The following is a 19,789-nucleotide window of genomic DNA, read 5'->3' on the forward strand; positions in this document are numbered from 1 at the left end:
AAGATAATAGATATACATGCTGGTTCGAAGGGTGCCTCTCCTCTTGGCAGCCTGCATGCTAAAATCCTTTGATCTTTCGGATGTTTTTTGCTTTAAACTTGTTCTTTCCCATGTGCTGGAACCTCCCAGCAGCTCTGCGCACATGGACCTCCAAGCTCCCTTTGTGGCTTTTGTTTTTCAGCCAAGTGCTGAGGCTTTTGCAAGTCTTCATTTTAGTTACATGGGCCTTCTAAGATAATGGGTTGGTTTATCAAATAAATGGGCCAACCTCACCAAGTGTTGGCCTATTTTGTTGAGGTTTTGGGCTAATTTGGTTAAGTTAATGGGCTATTTTAGCTAAGGTAATAGACTATTTTCTCTTTTATGCTTACCCACATGTTTGGGCCTAAGAAATGGGCTTAAGTTTCGAGGCTCCCAAGCAACCCGGAACCTCCATTTCTAGGCCCATCAATGGGCCTCATGACAACTTATTACCATCCATACCACAACCCACTCAAGTCAGCCCCGACATTCGAGTGGCTTAGACCCACTTAGGCTTGTAGTGTGGTTGGGTGTGCAATAATGATTTCCTGTTTGGCATGTAGCTTGGCATGCTTTTAATTATGATGCTTGACAGAATAATTAGCATGGATTTGCATAGCTAATCCATTGAGGGATCCCTCAAATAAGATTATTTGAGGGACACCCCTTGTAGGGCCCACTCCGGATTGTATTTCACTAATCCAAATCGTCTATTTTGTAGATACACATTCAAAGATCATCTCTACAAAAAATCACTTGAATCCGATATCATTTGACCATTCAATTGAGTTATTGAAATTTTAGTACTTTCTTAAAGCACCGTGTTCATTGATTTTGTATGACACAATTGCATGTCGAAACGGTTTCCAATTTATCTTATTTTTTGTAAGGATGATCTATGAATGAAGACCTAAAAAATAGATGGTTTGGATCATTAATTTTTTTTTTATAGGATACCTTAAAAGGCGTCCCTCAAATAAAATTATTTGAGGGATCTCACAATAGAAGGGGACTGCGTGGTTGGGTGTGCAATAATGATTTCCTGTTTGGCATGGCATGTAGCTTGGCATGCTTTTAATTATGATGCTTGACAGGATAATTAGCATGGATTTGCAGAGCTAATGCATTTTATAATCTTAATCTCGATTCCTAGCATGACGGATTATTTATTTGGTATGGCACGTGGAGTGTGACTCGTGCATAGCGGACTTTTGTGTTTCCTCAGTAATGTGTCGTTTTGGGCCGGGAATTTATTCGGGCCCAACCATGGATTTTTTGGGCCTCAACATATATATTTCAATAAACATCCTGGAAATTTTGTTTTGGTACCCAAGTATTTTAGTTTTCCAAAAATGGATTTTAGGCATGAAACTTAAATTCAAGTCACAACATGATTCGATAATATCAATTAGTTGTTTGCATTTGCTTTGATTTACCCGAACTAACTTTGTACAAAAATAAAATAAAAACATAGTCCACAAAATAATTTAAAATAATTAATTACTATTTATTAAGTAATTTATGAAATGAATAAAATATTTAAATATTCACTAATTAAATAATAACTAAAACATAATTACTACTTAAAGTAATTTAAAAAGACTAAGATATTACTTAACTACATATATATTAAATTAAAGATGTTGGCAAAAAATAAAAGTAAAGAAACTAATTTGAGATGTTTAAAATTTATAAATAACATATATTTTTTGAAAGTAAGAAAATCTCTCCCAATGAAATGTTGTTGGCATGCCGGCAATATTTGCCGGATTCGACCTCTCCAGACAAAACTCACCTTTGTCGACGAACAATCGTCGGGAGAGGTCTAGTCCGTGAAAAGTTCTCCAGGATAGATATGTGCGTTGCTTTCGGTATGGATGATGCCTTGGTAGCCATTTTGTATGCCCAATGTAACAATTTTTACGCCCATCTTTCAGCCTATAAGTTGGTGTCTCATCGCCGCATATTAGACAAGCTTTATATCCTTTAACAACACAACCGGATAAATTTCCATATGCTGGAAAATCATTCATTGTCCACAATAATACAACTTTTAGTATAAAGTATTCTCCTTTATGTGCATCATAGGTACGAATTCCATTCCATAAATACTTTACATGAATCAAAGGATCTAAGTAGACGTCTATGTCATTGTCGGGTTGTTTAGAGCCCGAAATCAATAAGGTTAACATCATGAACTTTTGTTTCATGCACAACCATGAGGGAAGATTATAAGTAACTAGAATAACAAGCCAACAACTGTATCTACTGCTTAGAACGCTATGAGGATTGAAGCCATTAGCTAAGAGGGCTAATCTCAAGTTTCTTGGCTCTTTACCGAATTTGACCCACTTATCATCAATGAGTTTTCAAGATGGGGAATCTGTTGAGTGACACATATGGCCATTAATTGACTCTTTTTTCAGCATGCCAAGTCAAATTCTTCGTTGTCCTACAAGAGAAGAACATCCTTTTAAACTTTGGGATAGGGGGGAAAATACCACAAGACCTTTGCATGCATGTCATCTTTCACTATATCATCTTTGCCCATCTTCCACCTTGAGATACCACAAGTAGGACAATTACTAGAAGTATCCTTTCTGTACAAGATGCAATTATTAAGGCAAGCATGAACTTTCTCATAATCAATCCTAAAGCACACAAAGTGTTTTTTGCTTCATACATAGAGGAAGGTATTTTGTTTCCTTCTGGAAGCAAATCTCCTTCGAGTATTAACAACTCTATAAAACATGCATCATTCGTACCATATTTTGCTTTCAAATTGTATACTTTGATTAAAGCCGATAACTTGGTATACTTACTACAACCTGGGTCTAATGGTTGATCGCCAACCCCAATTACATTGGAAAACTCATAAGGATCAGATCCAATGTCTTCCAAATCATTTTCCTTCATACCTATTTCTTCAAAAACAAAACTATATCTTCCTTCAGGACTAGCTTCCATATCTCTACTAGCATTTGTAATTGTTTGGTTACTTTCCTCGTGCATTACCCAAATATGATAACTTTGATTTACTCCATTAAAATATAGGTGGTCCTTTATAATTCCAACTCCAAATTGCAAAATATTCCCACATTTAGCACAAGGACAATGAAACTGTTCACGATTTTCAACATTTTCAAGGGCAAACCTTAAAAATCCTTCAACCCCTAACTCATATGCTTTCGATCTTCTATCAACATACATCCATGACTTATCCATCTTCCAAATACATTTTCAAAAGATAAAGAATTTATTCAATAATAAGCCAGTGTTCAAAAGTAAAATAAAAAAGAAGAAGAAATTATTCAATAATTAATCCCATCAGTCCCCATCCATATATTACTTTTAAAATTTTAGAAGGATGCACTTTGAATGTGTATTTTAATTTAATAATATGTCCTTGTAAAATAAGATTTGTGGGGCTGATTATCATATTATTCTATTGACTATATTTAATTCCTCATGCTTATGTAATTGTCTTGAATGAAAACTGAACACAGCAGCCCAATATTTCATATTATCCAAACAAGTTTACACAACATATGTATATTGATACAGGGATGGATCCAGGAATTTTCCTTGCAGGGATCAATGTCTAAAAGGGTAAAAACTTTCTATACAAAAATAAACCCATAAAAATGAAACGATAATTTATAATTCACAATTAATAGAAAAAACCATATTACAATTGTTCACGACGAGTTTTAATATTCTGAAAACGTCCCATTATAGTTTCATTATCAATACAAACAAACACATCTTTCTCAATATAAACAAGTAAGCTATCACTCAACCATTGATCTCCCATTCGGTTGCGAAGTGGACCTTTGACAACATTCATAGCAGAAAATGCTCTCTCCACCGAAGTAGTTGCAACTGGAAAAGTTAAGGCTAATGTCAGAAGCAAATAGACATAATTAAATGTTCTATGCAACCCTTTCTCCACCATTTTTCTTGCAAGGGCACCAATCCCTTTCAATTGAGAAAAATTGCTTCTTGTACGCATATGATGAATATAAATCCCAAGTTGATCTTCAAGTGCCAAGAGATCTCAGGGAGTAAATTCTCAAGGATAAAATTCAGCAAAACGAAGAAGCTTTTGTTTGTCAAAAGCTATGAATGAATCATTTGGACTCAAACATGCCAAACAAAGAAGCAACTCAGTATTTACCTCACTAAAGCGATGATTTAATTCCGCAAGTTGCCACTCACTGATTTGAATAAAGATGTCCAGATGATAATGATGGATTTGTGTTATTCTAAGAGCTCTGCGATGTGATCTCCACTAAGCTACATATTCATCATCCATGTTTGGAACCTCAATATCATGTTTGCCACAAAAGGAAAATACTTGATCAAGCAAGGCTTCAAATCCATTATCTCTCATATCTTGTAATGTGTCCTTGCAATATTTGACTAAAGACATTGCATTCCCAATATCTTGGTCTTTACTTTGTAATGCTTGTGACAAATCATTTGTGGCTCCCAATAAAGATCTCATAAAAAAGAGGTGAAATGCAAACTCAAAAGATTGTATTTCTCTCAATGACCTATTTGCTTCACATATATTATCAGTGCAGCCTGTAAGATAGTTTACTATCTTAAACTCACGAAAGTGGTCTTCTAATCTATGTCGGATTGCAAGAACTCCAGATTAATCTAGGACTTAAATCTGTCTTATCCAGCAGTCCTTCTATCAGTGTTCTAAATGGATTACAAGGCTAAAGGGGTTTCTAGTTCTATTAGAATTAGGAGTCACTGTTCTATTGCAATAAGGAAAACTCAAGGAGTCTCTTGATGGGCAAGACTCCTTGAGTGATGCATATAAATAGGGCATCTCCCTCTAAGAGTCGACATACACAACTCATCAGGATATTCACCCCGTCTAGAATTCCAAAGCTAAGGCAATCGGTTATCTTAGAGAAGAGCTGCTCCCCAGGTGTTCGACAGAAGACTTCAATGGCAGAACAAGGTTAGTGTTCAAGTTATAATAGCTTAGAAGACTTACATGTGGTATCAGAGCTTAAGTTATTCTATCTTCTACCTAACCAATTTTGTTGCAGCATTTAGAACTTGAAAACTAAAGGATAATTAAGTTTTCAAGGTTAAAGAAACTTGACACAGCAAGAGTTAACACCTTGCTGTGACAAACAAAAATTGATCAAAGTTTGTGTGGTTCCTGCCGTGCTCTGAGCAAGCCAAAGCAACTTAGACACAGCAAGATCTGTACATTCAAGGTTTTATGATTAAATTTGTGTTGGAAATAAAGGCATAATGAATGATTCACTGTCCAAAGATGTGAATGATTTATCGTGCAATTATTTTCAGTAGAACAACATAAGAGATGAAATACGTAGGCTATCAAGGTTGTTCTTCTATCCAAAGATGTGGAACTTTTCTTGTACAGGAAACTTATGTGATTTTCATGTCTTAATGTTGATAAACATGTTTTGATTTCTTCACCTAAAGGTGAGAATCGATCATGTTTTAAGGATATGGGGTTTTTCAGTTTTTAAATATATTCATACTATGTGTTTTTCAGTTAATCACAACTCGATTGAAACTCTCATTGGCTCCAACTACTCCAAATGGAGGGAAGATGTGGAAATTGCTCTAGGATTGCTGGACTATGAGATAGCTATTGAAGAAGATGCTCCTGCAGAACCTGATGCAGACGCATCTGCTGGAACAAAAGCAAAATATGCCAAGTGGATTAAGGCAAACAAAATGGCTATTTTGATCATGAGGAGGTCAATTTCACCATCTGTCAGGGGAAACATTACATCATGTGACAATGCCAAGAAGTTTATTGATTCCATTGGGGAAAAGTTTCGGGAATCAGAAAAGGCTGAGATTGGAACTCTAATGGGACAGCGTACTGATACAAAATACAATGGGGAGAGATGTGTGAGAACACACATACTGAACATGCTGGAAATTGGGAACAAACTGAAGGCACTCAAAGTCAATGTGGATAAAACTATGATGGTACACTTTGCTATAAATTCTCTGCCTAGTACTTTCAAGCATCTTAGAAGCACGTATATGGCTCAAAAGGAGAAGTGGACAACGACTGACCTCATAAGCATCTGTGTGCAGGAAGAACAGAATATGAAGAAGGATAAGGCTGAAGAAAAGATTAATATGGTTCAGAACAGTTTCAAAAGGGATTTTGGAAAAGGAAAAGATTTTGGGAAGAAAAACAAAGGAGAAAAGGAAACTAAAGGTCTGAAACCAGAAGGACTCAAATGCTATTTCTGCAAGAAGTTTGGACATATGAAGAGGAATTGTGATGATACAAACGCTGGCTAGATAAACAGAAGGCTAAAGGTAAGTCTGATCAAATAAATGTTTGTTTTGAGTCCAATGCAATTGAGATTTCTTCAGATTCATGGTGGTTGGATAGTGGTGCAACAGTTCATGTGGCTAATTGTTTGCAGGGGTTCAAAACAAAGAGGCTGCCAAGCAAGGCTGAGATGAAGGTGTTCGTGGGAAATGGAGAAAGAGTCAAGGAATTGGATTAGCTAGGATTTAGTTAGAATCTGGTTTTGTTTTGGAATTAGTATATGTAGTTTATATTCCTTCCATGAAAAGGAATCTTATTTCAGTTAGCAAGCTTGTAAAGTCAAACTTACAGTTTGAGTTTGATGTTTTTGGATTCTCCATTTTCAGAAATAAAGTTATGATTGGTAATGGTTTTCTAAATGATGGAATGTTTCGATTAAATTGCAAGAAACCAAATCCCAACACTGGAAATCTAAGCATCAATGTGATAAGCACTAAAAGAAAAGCAGAAAAGGAAGAATCTTATAAACTTTGGCACAATAGACTAGGACATGTCTCGGCTAAAAGAATGAATTTGCTTAACAAAGAAAATCTGTTGCCACCACTTAACCACCATGACAAAGACAGTGTTTGCATAGAATGTGTTAAAGGGAAATTGACAAATTTGAGAAAGAAAGGTGCTACAAGAAGTGAAAAGGTGCTGGAAATCATACATACAGATATTTGTGGTCCTTTTCCCACTCAAACACATGATGGTTTTAAGTACTTCACAACCTTCATAGATGATTACTCTAGATATGGTTATGTATACTTAATATCTAAAAAATCCAATGCACTGGACATGTTCAAAGTTTATAAAGCAGAAGTGGAAAACCAGTTGGATTCAAGAATCAAAGTAGTAAGGTCAGATAGAAGAGGAGAATTTTATGGTAAATTTGATGAGAGAGGAAGGAACCTTGGACCCTTTGCCAAATTTCTACAAGAAGAAGGTATAGTGGCTCAATATACTAACCCAGGCACACCACAACAAAACAGAGTGGCAGAGAGACGAAATATGACCTTGATTGAGATGATTAGGAGCCAAATGTGCCGCAAAAAGCTTCCAAAATTTCTCTGGGGAGAGGCTTTAAAAATTGCAAATTATTTGCTAAACCGAATTCCTACCAAAAGTGCAGACAAAATTCCTTATGAAACATGGTGCAATAGAAAGCCCAGTCTCTCACATCTTAAAGTCTGGGGAAGTAAGGCAGAAGCAAAGTTCTATAATCCATCAAAAAAGAAGCTGGATTCCAAGACAGTAACATGCTATTTTGTGGGATATCCAGATAGAACAAAAGGGTATAGGTTCTACTGTCCCAACCACACCACAAGATTCATGGAAACTCAAAGAGCTATTTTTATTGAAGATGAAAATGATTCAGACACTGAGGAAAATTTTGATTTTGATGAAATTTTGGAAAACAAGGAACCTGCTGAAAAGGAAAATATGCTGAGAGATACAACTATCTTACCATTCACTGACTTGAATGACAAGCCAGTCTCACCAAATCATGATCCAACAACTGAAGCTCCACAAATTGCACCAGAAAATATGCAGACAGATCAACAAGAACAGCAGCCTTCCAACCCAGAACTGAGAAGGTCACAAAGAACTAAGAGACCTGCTCTATCAAACAATTATTATGTCTACCTGCAAGAATCAGAACATGACATCAATATCATAGAAGATCCTCCGTCTTATAAGCAGGCTATTCAAAGTGACAACTGTGATAAGTGGATAGAAGCAATGGAGTCTGAACTCCAGTCAATGAGCAAGAATGGTGTATGGAAGCTTGTTGATTTACCTCAAGGATGTAAACCAATAGGATGCAAATGGGTTTACAAGACTAAAAGAAACTCAAAGGGACAAATAGACAGATACAAGGCATGACTAGTAGCAAAAGGGTTCACACAACAAGAATGAGTGGATTACAATGAAACTTTCTCACATGTGTCAACAAAAGATTCCCTAAGAGTTATAATGGCATTAGTGGCACATTTTGATCTTCACCTTCATCAAATGGATGTTCAAACTGCATTTTTGAATGAAACCTTATTGAAGAAATCTACATGAAACAACCGGATGGTTTCATTCAAAAAGGGGAAGAAGATTTGGTTTGCAAGTTACAAAAATCAATATACGGATTAAAACAGGCTTCTAGGCAGTGGTACTTGAAGTTTGATGAAGTAGTGAAGTCTTAAGGTTTCATTGACAATCCTTTAGATGAGTGCATTTACCAAAAATTTCAAGGGAGACATTATATTTTTATGCTGCTGTATGTTGATGATATTCTCTTAGCAACCAGCAATCTGTCACTACTACATGACACTAAGAGAATGCTATCAAATCATTTTCAGATGACTGATTTGGGAGAGGCAAACTATTATGTGCTAGGAATTGAAATAAGCCGAGACAGAGAAAGGGGGCTACTTAGTCTATCACAAAAGGGATATATAGAAAGGATACTGAAAAGGTTCAACATGGAAAACTGCACAGGTTGTGATGTTCCATTCTCGAAGGGTGATAAATTAAGCAATGAACAATCTCCCAAAACCGAGCAAGAGAAGTTGGAGATGCAGGACAAGCCCTACGCCTCACTTGTTGGAAGCTTAATGTATGCTCAAGTTTGCACAAGGCCAGACCTTGCTTTCAGCATTAGTGTTCTTGGAAGGTTTCAATCCAATCCAGGCCAAGCACATTGGGTAGCAGGCAAGAAGGTCTTGAGGTATTTGCAGAGAACTAAAGAATACAAGCTATCGAAGAGTTGAAGAATTGAAACTCGAAGGATATGCAGATGCAGACTTTGCTGGCTGTTTGGATACACAAAAGAGTACATCAGGTGTTGTGTTTTTGTTTGCAGGAGGAGCAGTGGCTTGGAGAAGTGTCAAACAACAATACATATCAACCTCAACCATGCAGGCTGAGTTTCTAGCAATTTATGAAGCAACTTCAATGGCTATGTGGCTCAAAAATTTTATGTCAATGTTAAAGGTCGTTGATTCCATACAAAGGCCAATCCAATTATGGAATGACAACAGTGCTGCAGTTTATTTTGCAAAAGGAAATAAGAAGTCAGGAGGATTAAGACACCTGCAGTTAAAGTTTTTATCAGCTAAAGAAAAGATCCGAGATGGTCATACAGCTTTAGATCATATTGGAACAGATTTTAATATTGCAGATCCACTGAACAAAGGCTTGCCTAATCATGTTTTTCATAGACATGTTAAAAGCATGGGTTTGCAGATCAGTTTTGATAAGTCAGTGGGAGTCAGTGGGAGCCAGAGTTAAGTCTGTTTTCATTTAATTAGTTTCAATCGAAGTTGTTCTTACAGTTTACATTTTGATAATGTTATTCAAAGTTTTCTTAAATTGTGTTTTTCCAATTTATAAATGTTTTGGCATATAGATGAAGGAAGAATCTGCAAAATTTGCTAGCACCTATGTTTTGCATTTTCGTATCCATGAAGGAGCCATGATAGTTTTGCTAAGACCTTGGTAGTCTTGTAAGGATGAGCTAAGAATTGTTTTGATCATCAAACACATCCTAAGGCAGATCTCAACAATTATTTGATCCTAATTCAGTTGGCAGCCTCATATGTTGTTATAGACTTATATGTGTGGTTGCAAATGACTTGAATGTTATTTATTCAATGTGCTTTGACAGTTCCGTATGAGTTCATACCAATGACAGTGGCTTGATAAGAAACTGAGAAATTTTAAAGTCCTAAATTGACCATTAAGTGATTAATCTTGAGTCACAATGATTATTTGACCAAGTGGGAGAATGTAAGATAGTTTACTATCTTAAACTCACGAAAGTGGTCTTCTAATCTATGTCGGATTGCAAGAACTCCAGATTAATCTAGGACTTAAATCTGTCTCATCCAGCAGCCCTTCTATCAGTGTTCTAAATGGATTACAAGGCTAAAGGGGTTTCTAGTTCTATTAGAATTAGGAGTCACTGTTCTATTGCAATAAGGAAAACTCAAGGAGTCTCTTGATGGGCAAGACTCCTTGAGTGATGCATATAAATAGGGCAGCTCCCTCTAAGAGCCGACATACACAACTCATCAGGATATTCACCCCGTCTAGAATTCCAGAGCTAAGGCAATCGGTTATCTTAGAGAAGAGCTGCTCCCCATGTGTTCGACAGAAGACTTCAATGGCAGAACAAGGTTAGTGTTCAAGTTATAATAGCTTAGAAGACTTACACAGACATCCTCAATAATCAATTTAAGCACTTTCACCATAGATTTGAACATGGAAATGATACTAGGTAATGTACTATAATGTGAGTTCCAACTTGTATCACCGGCAAGCTTAAGAGAAGTTTCTTGATTTAAGCCTCGCCCTATTGGAAGATTACCATTTTCAAGAGCTTCTGTAATATCCTTTTGTAGTTGATCTCTAAGCATGTCATGTCGCCTACACGATACTCCAACAATATTAACCAAGCTATTGCAAGATGTGAAGAAAGTCGCAAACTTGAGGGAGATCAGTGACCTCCGATGGCATATGCAATACAAGGAAGCCCAAGGAACGACAAATCGACAGTAGCCAAGGGCAGCGAACATGAATGTCGACGGCAACACAACTCGAAATCGACGACACCAACAACAGTGAACTCGAAGACTTCAGAGATGTGATAGAGAGGGAGAGAGGAAATAGACTTTTCGTCGAGAGGGAAGTTAGAAGATTGAGTGGGCGTGAAACATTAGGTCTGAAAGAGTGAGTTTAGCGTGTTTTTGGATCCAGGGCGTTGTTTCATAAAACTGTTATGCTTTTAAAATGTATTTTATTTGACCATGGCATTAGACACTCTACTATGGCGCTTGTCTAACAACCGACGTGGTTTGTAGCATATTTTACAACCACGTCACTTGGATGAAAATCATACGTCTTTTAGGTGGCTCGGTTTTACAATATTGGCATAGTGGAGGTGTTGATGATGGAGAGTTAATAGAAATGAATTTGTGAGGTAGTGGATATGAATGACATAGAAGAGGCTCTTTTGGCATCAACGATTTTGTCTTCTTTAATTATAAATAATTCCAAAATTAATTCTTCAATATAATTCACCAGCAATTTTTTTTTACATTTGGCTTGAATTTCGACAAATCAATATCTCAATCTTTTAGCATTCCAGCTTCAAATAGGCCTCCTACAAAACCTAAAATCATATAATTAATAAGTTCACCAAATTAAGTATAGAAAGTTCAAAATTCTAAATGATTTGAGAATAAAAATGTAACTTAAAGTGAAATTATCATTATTAAATCAAATTTGTACCAAAAAAGCCTATAAAAGAATATTAAAAACTTGTATTTTGAGAGTCTCATCGAGTGAATAGGTGTATTTTACAGTTTATCTCTAAGCTTAAAACCATCCACAAAGATAACAATGCAATTATGTGTGAATCAAACACATGCATATGACAACCTATAATCAAAAGGATTAGTAATCCCCACTCTAGCAACACCTTCATGCCATTCACACATAACGAAGTTATCAAATTGCGAGCACAAAGGTAAGGGTGAAATCTTTCCTGCAAGCCTCAATCGTTAAATTTGTTAGTAGTTCTTCCAATTTGTGTTTGTTGTTTTACATTAATTTCATGTAAGTTTAATATCGTATTTGGTTGTTACATTTTTAATGAGAATTATTATCTTTAAAGGTGATCGAGACAAGGGAGGTCAGAGCAGCTGAAAATCATCCCGTCTCATCAGAAAATGGGGTGGAATATGAGCTAGGGCCGAAATAAGGGATATGAGAAGAAAAATGCACCAACCCAAAAGGTGACTGACTTCTATTGCGCAGCCCGAACAAGTACCGACCAGTCGTTTTGCGAATTTCTAAATTAACTGATCTCTGCTAAAACTGACCAGTCGCCCAATAATTCGTTGAATTCTAAGTTCTCCAAGCATTTTCAACCGGTCACCCTATCTTTTCCGACCAGTCAGCCAAGGTATGTACTATAATTCTAAGTGTTTAAACAAGCAATCTCCTAAATGCAAATGAAGATTATCTTAAAAGCCAAATTTCTAGGATCCCTGTTATGAACATGTAATGCATGAAACGAACATACGCATACTGGACATCCGGGATATCCTTTCCTTTGTTTAGTCATAGTTAAAAACAGAAAACACAATAAGTAAAATAAAAATTAAAGATAGGATGTCAAAAAGATGAGGACATCTCTCTATTTTGTCATAGTTAATTTATCTTCGAAAGATGAGGACATCTCTCTATTTTGTCACTTTAATAGCCTCGCATTCTCTGATAACAATTGAAATAGCATGAGAAATGAATCACACATAACTTGAGCAACTATCTTCCTTGGAGTCTCAAAGTAAAAGCCTGCAAGGACAGAAGAACTTGCTTCAGATTCTCCCTGGACTGTGCATCAATTAAGTTGCCATTTTTGTCAAACTTTGCAGGAGGCTCAAGTGCCTTTAAGAAAAACTCTGGCTTGTTGATGAAATGGAGGTCAAGAAACACTCCAATTTGGCGAAGATGATATTGGGATCGTGCACCACCAGAGCCTCCGAAAGCACTTATAATTGCAGCAGCCTTATCACCCCAAACATTTGGGGTTCTTGATGCCCAGTCAAGTGCATTCTTTAGAGGTGCTGCATTAGAGGGGCTGAAATTGGTCAGCAAATAACAGAAACTACAAGTCAACAAGTTCTCTGGTCCATGGAAAATGGAAACAAGCATGCGAAGAAACCTTTTTTTTTTTCTTTTTTTTGTCCTCAACACTATAAGAATTGAGTTTGTGCCAAAGAAAATAAAAACCATGATGGTGTAACTTTAGCTAAAGCTATGGGGAATAAACCATGCTGATGTTGCTTTAGCTAAAGCTATGGGGAATAAACCATGATTTGGAGAACCCGAACTAATGTGGTGAAACTTAATACAAACTATATTATAGGTCAACAACCTCCAGCAATCGGAAAGTTAAAAAAATTGTGGTGGATTCGTTGGTTAATCTTAAATTCTCTATTAAAATTCCAAACTTTTTTTTTTTTTTTTTTCAAAAAATCCCAAACGTGATTAGGAGTGGGCATCTGTGCCGAAGAAAACTGAAAACCAATGGCAAACCAACCGGTTTAATTTGGTGAGCCAATTATTTATTTATTGTATTCTGTGCCATCCAAATCACAACCGAAAACTCTTATGCATCACTTAAAATAATCACTTTCAAGCATATGGGAGATACTTCTTTTCAGAAGTGATTGTGCCCATCGAGAATCACTCCCGGACGAGCTCTTATAAGAAGAAAATTCGAATTAAGGTGAAAAAGGCGAGAACAGTCCGACCGCACAATTGCATTTACATAGCCTTTTTAGAGCAGTCATCTCTAATCCTTTACTAATGAGAGCAAAAACTTTAGAAATTAACATTGAAAGAAAATTTTGGATTTTGATATTAATTGAAAAGCTCTAGAATTAGACGTAAAGTGACCAGATAGAATGGAAAACAATCAAACTTCAACCTCAAGTTGAAAATATAATTGTAAAATACCTGAGACAGAGTACTTGTATTCAGGGGAGGCAAAGAGAATGCTATCAGCTGCTAGAATCTTCTGACGAAATGCTTCAACGACCGGCGGAAAGTTCCCCTCGCCCTCCAGATCTGTGTTCAGCATTGGCAGCTCTCCGATCTCCACGTGCTCTATTTCCACGCCGGGGATTGACGACTTGCTTATCTCAATCGCTACAATCGGCACCGCCCAATCACAACCCAAAACTCACATTCAAAAATTAAAAAGCAAAACCAGATGCCAGATCAGATGCAACTAACCAGAACGAATGAGACCGCGGGTACATGAATCTTCAAGCAGGGACCCACAAATAGCCGCTATTTTAATCCATGGTTTTGCTCCCGCTCCAACTGCCGCCGCCATGTTCTGTTACTTTTCTGTTACTTGTTGAGTTTTTTCTAGTGGGGAAAAAAATTGGGAGGAGTATTCAAACTCAGGGCTAGAGTGGGGAGTAAATTCGCTCTATTTATACCTGAATTTTTCCCCTTAGACCTACAAAAAGAAACAACGTGGCAATAACCTAGTGAAGTCTAGTGTTGGGCCCTAAGAGCAACTCCACCCATTTGCTTAAGCGAGGGAGAGCGTGCACTATTCACGTGAATAGTGGTTCTTAAAATCCAATTTTGTGTTTCACCTTGCCTTCTTGCTAAGGCATTACTATTCATTTTTTGTTTTATTCACAACTTTTTTTACCTCAATAATTAATTTTGATAATATTTTCAGATAAGATTTTCGGGTTTCTACGTGTCAATACTATTCATATCTCATAATCGGATAAAATTTTCAATTTCAAATTTCAGATAAATTATAAAAAAAAAAAAAGGCTGGTATTTATAGAAAAAAATTCATTAATTTTTGGGTATTTTTAAAAAAATTTGAATTTTTCCAGATTTTATTGCAAAAAATTGGCTTCCGTTGGATTGGAGGAAAAATCATATCGGAGAGCTCGACGACGCCACGCGGCAACAGGAAAAAAATCAAATCGTAGTCAGTAGCGATCATCAGAAGTGTAGCATTATCAGAGCGTATCGTAGCGCTTCTGAACCCCTCGCTTTGGACCTGTAAGACTTGCCTTGGGCCACCCCGAGGAGGTGGGTCCCACACCGGGCTGCTCCATTGAACGCCATTTTTTTCCCTAGCCTTGGTGGGCTGCAGCGGTGGAACCGCTCTAAAGGATGAAATGTCCAAATTCAAAACAAAATCGATATCAAAATACTTGATCAAGCAAGGCTTCAAATCCATTATCTCTCATATCTTATAACGTGTCCTTGCAATCTTTGACTAAAGACATTCCCAATATCTAGGTCTTTCCTTTGTAATGCTTATGACAAATCATTTGTGGCTTCCAATGAAGATCTCATAAAAAATAGGTGAAATACAAACTCAAAAGATTGTATTTCTCTCAATAACCTATTTGCTTCACTTATATTATTGGTATAGCCATCCTCAATAATCAATTTAAGCACTTTCACCAAAGATTTGAACATGAAAATAATACTAAGTAATGTATCATAATGTGAGTTCCAACGTGTGTCACCAGCAAGCTTAAGAGAAGTTTCTTTATTTAAGCCTCCCCCTATTGGAAGATTATCATTTTCAAGAACTTCTGTAATATCCTTTTGTAGTTGATCTTTAAGAGCATCCACAATGAGCTCCCTAAACCACCTCCTTAGACAAATTTTAGGGAGGAATTATAAAAATGCAACTCCAACCATGCTCCCTATCCACCTCCTAAAATAGGGAGTCCTCTAGGAGCTCCTAAATCTGAGGAGAGAGAAAGGACTCCTAGTGGCTCCCTATAATTTAATGCTGCTTTATTTAATGAGTATTTCAAACCTTTATTTAATGCTAACTATTTTTTATTTTATTTTTTAATAGAGATTGACCAATAAAAAAAAGTTATAGCATTTATGACTCTCCAAATTATGGAGTATGGTTGGAGTTGAAATTTTTTAGAGAGCTCCTAAAATAGTTTTCTTATATTTTTAGCTAAATTTTAGCTAAGAAATAGAGAACATCATTGTGGATGCTCTAAGCATGTCACATCGCCTACAAGATGCTCCAATAATATTAACCAAGCTATTGCAAGATGTGAAGAAAGTCGCAAACTTGAGGGAGATCAGTGACCTCCGATGGCATATGCAATACAAGGAAGCCCAAGGAATGAGAAATCGATGGTAGCCAAGGGCAGCAAACAAGAGTGAACTCGAAGACTTCAGAGATGTGATAGAGAGAGAGAGAGAGAGAGAGAGAGAGAGAGAGAGGAAATATGACTTTTCATCGAGAGGGAAGTTAGAAGATTGAGTGGGCGTGAAACATTAGGTCTGAAAGAGTGACTTAAGTTTAGCATGTTTTTGGATCCAGGGTGTTGTTTCTTAAAACCGTTATGCTTTTAAAATGTATTTTATTTGACTATCGCATTAGACACTCTACTACGGCACTTGTCTAACAACTGACGTGGTTTAGGTGCCTTGTTTCACGGCCCACATGTTCAAGGCCCAACCCGTTGTCTTAGCCCACATGTCTAGATTCGTTGTACAGTAGTTGGTAGACTACGGTTGGTGACAGTAGTTGGTAGATGTCGGTAGGTGATATTGTATCTTAACCACCTACTGTGGTGGTAGGTGGGATAGGAACAGTATATAAGGGGAATGTCACATTTTGTATCCTCACCTCACAACTTGTAAAGCATTTGAGTGGCAATACAAGCAGATATTCTCCCAAACTTTCTTTAGCATTCTTTTGCGTTCTTGCTCTTGCGATTGTTCTTTGCTTGGTTCGATCTTGTATTGTAGGAAGGAGGCTAACTTAGCTTGTTCGAGAGGCGATCAAGTCTAAGGCCGCACGGAAGAAAGACTCCAAAAAATTCATCCTGTGACAGTTGGTATCAGAGCGAAAGCTCGAATCATTCGAAGAAGCGTGTCGAAGAGCGGATCCGATGTGAAGACTAATCTGTCCAAGGTCAATATGGATCGTGGGGGCAAATCAAAGAGGGAACGATCTAGAGATGTTGTAGCCATGATGGAGAAGCGGCTTTCTAAGATGGAGAATGTCGTGGTCGAGTTCGATTAGCGACTCAAGGAGGACGTCCTTACGAAGAGTGATTTCGAAGCTGCGGTGGATGAGCTTCAAGGCCAATTCCAAGGAGCCCTCAACTCCACTCTAGACAACATACGGCTAGATGTCCAAATCAAGTTGGATCACTTCTTAGCGGAGCTTACTTCGCTTCGTGAGAAGGTGAAGGATGTGAAGGTAGATTGGGCTTTATGCAAGGAAGCTATCTTGAACAAGACCCGGATTCCAAAGGAACCCAAGGTGTTAGATTCTTTCAAGCCCAAATCCTATAATAGGAAGAGGGAGGCGAAGGAGCTAGACACGTTTTTTGTGGAATATCGAGAGGTATTTCAAGTATCTGAAGCTCGAGGATGATGAGCCCAAGATCAACACGGCAACGTTGTTTCTCACCGACAATGCTCTCATGTGGTGGCGTCGTCGATCCATGGAGATCGAACAAGGTACGTTTACATTTGAGACTTGGGATGAATTTAAGAAGTATATTATGTTGCATTTCTATCCAGAGAATGCCAAGTATGAGGCAAATGAGATGCTGAGATGGCTAAAGCAAACGGGGAGCGTGAAGGACTACGTCGCCACATTCACCAACTTATTGTTTGAGGTGCCTAGCATAACAGAAGAAGACAAGCTCATGTACTTCATGAGTGGCCTACACAATTGGGCCAAGCTGGAGTTACAAAGGAGACACATCCAAACCTTGTCAGAGGCAATTGCTGCAGCTGAGTCTCTTGTTGAGTTCAAGAGGAATGATCAAGGCGACTCCAAGTTCAAAGGAAAGAAAGATAGCAGTGGATCCGGTGGGGGAGACAACAAGCCAAAAGAGGGTAGCAAGTCAGGAGACAAGTCTGACGGTCACAAGTCATTCAGGAGGAAGAATGACAAAAGTGACAAGGGAAAAGACAAGTCGAAGCTAGCTTGGTACTTGTGCGATGGAGCACACATGATGCGGGATTGTCCGCAAAAGAAAGCTCTGAATGCTATGAACCAAGAGAAGGAAGAGGAGGCCGACAGGGAAGCAAGAATGGGGGTCATTAACCGCTTCAATGTCGTATAGGCCAAAGTCGCTCAACCATAGGTTCAAGCTAAAGGAGTGATGTTCGTCGACGCCATGGTGAATGGCAAGACAACCCGTTGCCTGGTGGATACAGGTGCCTCGCACAACTTTATGTCTGTGCAGGAAGCAAAGAGACTTAGGTGTCGAGTCTCGAAGGAAGCAGGCAGTATGAAGATGGTAAATTCAACTGCCAAACCAATTGATAGGGTAGCTCGTGGTGTGAAACTACACATTGCTACTTGGAAGGGAGTAGCTGACTTCTCCGTGATCCCAATGGATGACTACGATGTCGTGCAAGGAATGGAGTTCATGGACGAGGTAAAAGCATTTCTCATTCCATTCTACAATACTACGTGATTGCACAAGGTGGAGCAATGCCATGCATGGTGCCAGTGGTGAGGCAACAAGGCGAGTCGAAGCTCTTTTCAGCCATGCAATTTTCCAAGTCTTGGAAGAAGGGCAAACCGACGTTCCTTGAAACTATGAAGATGGATATAGTTCAGAAGGAAGTCCAACCCATCCCGAAAGCTATGAAGGCAATCCTTAAGGCGTTTGCAGAGGTCATGCCCAAGGAGTTGCCCAAAACCTTACCACCTAGAAGGAAGGTGGATCATGTCTTTGATGAGTTGAAGAGGGCACCTATGGAGGAACCAATGCTGAGACTACTCGATCTTAGCAAACCTTTTGAGGTACACACTGATGCATCAGATTCTGTTATTGGTGGTGTACTCATGCAGGATGGACACCCATTGGCTTTCAAGAGTCGGAAGCTCAATAACAAGGAGCAGAGGATATGAGAGGGCTTGTTGCATGATCCCCAAGAAAAAGTCTGTTGGAGCTTGTCAAAGATGGGAAGACAATAAGATTTTGGCCCGATGATGGTGTTCTTTATGCAACAAGGAAGAGGATCTATGTTCCAAGGTGGGACAATCTGAGGCACTATGTGAGTGCCAACCAGCGAGATTGGGCAAAGTTATTAGATGTTGCTCAGTTCTCATGCAACTTGCAACGGTCGGAATCAACAAGGTCAAGTCCTTTTGAGTTGGCAATGGGACAACAACCTATGACACTGAACACAGTGGTGTCAGGCTACATTGGAGTAGCCCAGCTGCATACAAGACAGCCAAGGAGTGGCAGGTGACTAATGAGCTGGCTCGGGCTCAATTAAAGAAGGCAACTCGGAAGATGAAGAAATGGGCAGACAAGCATAGGCGAGATGTTGTGTTCCAACCAGGTGATGTGGTCTTTGTGAAGCTCAACCCCTCTCAACACAAGTTCACTAGAAAGTTACACAAGGCGTTGTTGAGGAGATATGAGGGCCTATTTCCTATCATCCAATCAGTGGGAAGAGCTGCTTACTGTGTGGAACTACCACCCCGATTGAAGATTCATCCGGTGTTCCACGTGAGCAATCTCAAGCCCTACCATGCCGACCCCGAGGAGCCAAGTCATGGAGAGTCTCAATGAGCTCCACCTTTGATGGTGACTTCATTTGACAAGGAGGTTGAGTGCATCATGGCCAAGCGAGAGGTGTGACGCAAGGGTGTACCGAGGAACTTTGAGTACTTTGTCAAATGGAAGGGCCTGCCAGAGTTCGAAGGCAACTGGGAGAAATAAAAGTCTTTGTGGAAGTACAAAGACATCATCGAAGCATTCGAACGAGAAGGATCTACCGCGGCGACGAGGACGTCACCGGATTAGGTGGGGGAGAATGTCACTGCCCGCATGTTCAAGGCCCAACCTGTTAGATTGATCATGCTAGACC

The 19,789-nt window shown here is 38.4% G+C and overlaps 2 protein-coding genes and 1 pseudogene across 2 annotated transcripts; 2 read left to right on the forward strand and 1 right to left on the reverse strand.

Annotated features, from left to right (window-relative positions):
- The first annotated feature begins 4,986 nt into the window (after positions 1-4,986).
- Positions 4,987-6,339, forward strand: LOC148916727 (uncharacterized). Its single transcript, XM_089052268.1, has 2 exons — positions 4,987-4,999; positions 5,570-6,339. The coding sequence occupies exons 1-2, from the start codon at positions 4,987-4,989 to the stop codon at positions 6,337-6,339; spliced, it is 783 nt and encodes a 260-aa protein (XP_088908394.1).
- A 6,142-nt stretch (positions 6,340-12,481) lies between these two features.
- Positions 12,482-14,343, reverse strand: LOC103330848 (NADPH:quinone oxidoreductase-like). Its single transcript, XM_008233457.2, has 3 exons — positions 14,156-14,343; positions 13,877-14,068; positions 12,482-12,981 (listed from the first exon to the last, which is right to left on the reverse strand). Exons 1-3 carry the CDS (start codon positions 14,256-14,258, stop codon positions 12,680-12,682), a joined length of 597 nt encoding a protein of 198 aa, XP_008231679.1. The 5' UTR covers positions 14,259-14,343; the 3' UTR covers positions 12,482-12,679.
- Positions 14,344-16,862: 2,519 nt separating this feature from the next.
- Positions 16,863-19,725, forward strand: LOC148916728 (uncharacterized; annotated as a pseudogene).
- Positions 19,726-19,789: the final 64 nt, after the last annotated feature.

Source organism: Prunus mume, linkage group LG5 (assembly GCF_029339155.1).
Source record: "Prunus mume cultivar Tortuosa linkage group LG5, ASM2933915v1, whole genome shotgun sequence".
NCBI lineage: Eukaryota > Viridiplantae > Streptophyta > Magnoliopsida > Rosales > Rosaceae > Prunus > Prunus mume.